Source organism: Ochotona princeps, chromosome 12, assembly GCF_030435755.1.
Source record: "Ochotona princeps isolate mOchPri1 chromosome 12, mOchPri1.hap1, whole genome shotgun sequence".
In the NCBI taxonomy this organism is placed as follows: Eukaryota; Metazoa; Chordata; class Mammalia; order Lagomorpha; family Ochotonidae; genus Ochotona; species Ochotona princeps.
The window spans coordinates 48,885,796-48,889,055 of NC_080843.1; the positions used below are offsets into that span (position 1 = coordinate 48,885,796).

Below are 3,260 nucleotides of genomic sequence, written 5' to 3' on the forward strand. Positions count from 1 at the left end.
GTGTCGGGCCCAGGCAACAACCTCTGCCACCCAGAAATCACACCCAGGAACCCGCAGGATTTGCGTGCCGCCGCCACCGGGTGTCTCCGCGGCTGGCGAGTGGAGCGCCCCCCGAAGACCAACGGGGCCGGGGAGGGGTGCGCGGTGGGGCCGGGCGTGGCAGGCCAAGGTCGGCGAGGGGCGGAGACTGCGCACCCGGAGCCCGGGGGAACAGACCCTGGCGGAACAGTGTTGTACCCGGGCGCGGCAAGTGCGGGTCAGGGCAACACGGTGTTCCGGTGCGCGCGGCTGGAAGGGAGGCTCTGGCCTTGCCGCGGCCACGCGCGCGGGGCTCCCAGCCCGTCCGCCCTACCCCGGGGCTCGGCGCGCCCATGGGAGGCCCGTGGAACGGCAGCGACAGCGCTGAGGACGCGCGGGAACCGCCGTGGGCCGCGCTGCCGCCGTGCGACGAGCGCCACTGCTCGCCCTTCCCCTTGGGCACGCTGGTGCCCGTGACGGCCGTGTGTTTGGGCCTGTTCGCCGTCGGGATGAGCGGCAACGTGGTGACCGTGCTGCTAATTGGGCGCTACCGGGACATGCGGACCACCACGAACCTCTACCTGGGCAGCATGGCCGTATCCGACCTGCTCATCCTGCTGGGGCTCCCCTTCGACCTGTACCGCCTGTGGCGCTCGCGGCCCTGGGTGTTCGGGTCGCTGCTCTGCCGCCTGTCGCTGTACATGGGCGAGGGCTGCACCTACGCGTCGTTGCTGCACATGACGGCGCTCAGCGTCGAGCGCTACCTGGCCATCTGCCGTCCCCTGCGCGCCCGCGTCCTGGTCACCCGCCGCCGAGTCCGCGCTCTCATCGCCGCGCTCTGGGTGGTGGCGCTGCTCTCCGCCGGGCCTTTCTTATTTCTCGTGGGCGTCGAGCAGGACCCTGCGCTCTCCGCGACTACGGACCGCAATGGCACGGCGCCGCCAGCCCCGTCTTCGCCCGCCCCGTCCTCACCCGCCCCATCGGCTCCTCCGACCGCGCCGTCGGGGCGGCCCGGCGCTGAGGAGGCCGCGGCTCTGTTCAGCCGCGAGTGCCGGCCGAGCCCCGCGCAGCTGGGCGCGCTGCGCATCATGCTATGGGTCACCACCGCCTACTTCTTCCTGCCCTTCCTGTGCCTCAGCGTGCTCTACGGGCTCATCGCGCGCCATCTGTGGCGGGGCCAGGGCCCGCTGCGAGGCCGAGCCGCCGCGGGCCGGGAGAGGGGCCACCGGCAAACTGTCCGCGTCCTTTGTAAGTGGAACCCGGTCCTTGCCCGAGCGCGCCTGCTTCTAGCCGCCTTCCCTCAGGTTCCCTCTCCAACTCCACCCACCTGTTGTGTTTCCAGAGAAGTCCGATTTCTGCCCACCCCCCAATACATCCAGGAGTTCTGGGGGCCTCCAGGGCACTTCAAAGAGTGGCATATCCAGGTCCACTTGGGCTGGATGACTGCAGAGTGTGAGTCCCAGTGCGGGACACTGATCATAGCTTTGAAAGAGAACGGCAGCTTAGCTTGCATTAGGCTCAAATACTATGTAATGTTCAGTTACCCTGAGAGCTTCCGTGCGCCTGCCCATATCACAAAGGTGAAGGACCTGGCAGAGTTCTTTCCCACTTCGCTCAGCCAGCACCGCTCTGCTCTACGGTGGAAGGGAGCCTATCAAAAGCTTGGCGGGTGGAGAGGGAGGCTCCTTCTGATTTATGCCCAGCCTTGATGTCACATGATGAGGCCGAGCTGCAGTGTATGTTGAAGCAAATGTTGATGCCGTCTGTAGCTGGTCGTTTTCCTGGCACAGAAATCGGTCTAGGTCAAAATGTGTGTCCGTTGCTCATCGCCGCAATTGGTATCTTGGGGGGGGGGGGCTCCTTAATTGAGTTTGGGAGCCCTTGCTAATTGCAGTGCCTATGTCTTGTTTCACAGTGGTGGTGGTTCTGGCCTTCGTAGTGTGCTGGCTGCCTTTCCACGTTGGCAGAATCATTTACATAAACACCCGAGACTCGCGGATGATGTACTTCTCTCAGTACTTCAACATCGTAGCTCTGCAGCTCTTCTACCTGAGCGCATCCATCAACCCCATCCTCTACAATCTCATTTCCAAGAAGTACCGGGCAGCAGCCTGCCGACTGCTGCTTGCCAGGCGGTCCAGGCCCGGAGGTGTGTGTGGAAGCAGGGACCCTGCGGGGCACGTGGCGCCCGACTCCGGGGCTGACACAGCTGGCGGCTACACAGAGACCAGCGCTAACATGAAGACAGTGGCATAACCAGCAGAGCCAGCGCCACTCGCGGACTTCGGGGACGCCAGGTCTGTAGGGAACTGGAGACTGAAGGAGAGAACGGGAGGGTGTAAGTAGAGTGGCAGGTGTTGGTTGAAATATTGTAAGTTGATTAAGAAATGCACAGCGTGATTTTCTTTCAAATCATGATAGAAAATTTAACTGGACTACCCTTTCTGGTTTCCCTTTGTGTGTGTGTGTGTGTGTGTGTGTGTGTGTGTGTGTGTGTGTGTGTGTATGTGTGTGTGTGTGCATTCTTGAGAGAGTTCACTTAAGCATCAGGAAATCCCACATCACAGTTATTTATAAGATCTGCCAGCAGTCAGAAGAGTAATAGTTGTGACCCAACAAATGACCAGATGCCCATAAATGGCAACAACAACACAAAGCTTTTAGGAGCAAATCCACAAGAGAAAGTCAAGGTTCAAGGAATTCCAACGAAGCCCCCCAAGGCCCAGGGTTCCATCTCTTCCCAGGCTCAGAGCAAATCACAGCGTTTAGGCACAAGATCGTGCTTGAGGACTGTGCACACACCACTGTGCTGCAACACTTTGCTGCACCTCCACCCCGAACACTGCCCCAGAGGCTTTCCCAGTGCCCTTGGCTATGCGTGAGGCAGCCAACCTAGGCACAGAAGCCCAAGGGCAGCGCTGACGCTGGTCTAGCTGGGCTGGCCATGGGTGGCGGTTGCACAGAGCTTTGCTGTGCCTAGCTCTCTGCTGGGTGTCACACCCCTGTTTCACCAATGATGGAACTGAGTGTTGGATCTCCCAGGGCAGGAACTGGAGTACTGCTCCCAGCCCTGGAACGGGAGTTTTGATGCATCCCACCTATTCCCACACCAGGATGTTGCTCTCCCTGATAATACAGGGGTCATGAGTGAGAGGGAGTGGCTTGGACATTCTGATCGGTGTCTGTAACTGTTAGGGTTGAGCAAAGAAGCGGCTCTCCCAGGGCTGCCTGTCACGGTGGCC

At 61.0% G+C, this 3,260-nt stretch overlaps 1 protein-coding gene across 1 annotated transcript; it reads left to right on the forward strand.

Moving 5' to 3' along the window:
- Positions 1-371: 371 nt before the first annotated feature.
- Positions 372-2,470, forward strand: MLNR (motilin receptor). Its single transcript, XM_004577666.2, has 2 exons — positions 372-1,266; positions 1,934-2,470. Exons 1-2 carry the CDS (start codon positions 372-374, stop codon positions 2,272-2,274), a joined length of 1,236 nt encoding a protein of 411 aa, XP_004577723.2. The 3' UTR covers positions 2,275-2,470.
- The last annotated feature ends 790 nt before the right edge of the window (positions 2,471-3,260 follow it).

Bases quoted from the DNA above. Each gene is read 5' to 3' on its own strand.
- MLNR (XM_004577666.2), top strand. From the start codon at position 372: ATGGGAGGCCCGTGGAACGGCAGCGACAGCGCTGAGGACGCGCGGGAA. The intron at 1,267-1,933 runs GTAAGTGGAACC...CTTGTTTCACAG, and splicing joins GCAAACTGTCCGCGTCCTTT to TGGTGGTGGTTCTGGCCTTC.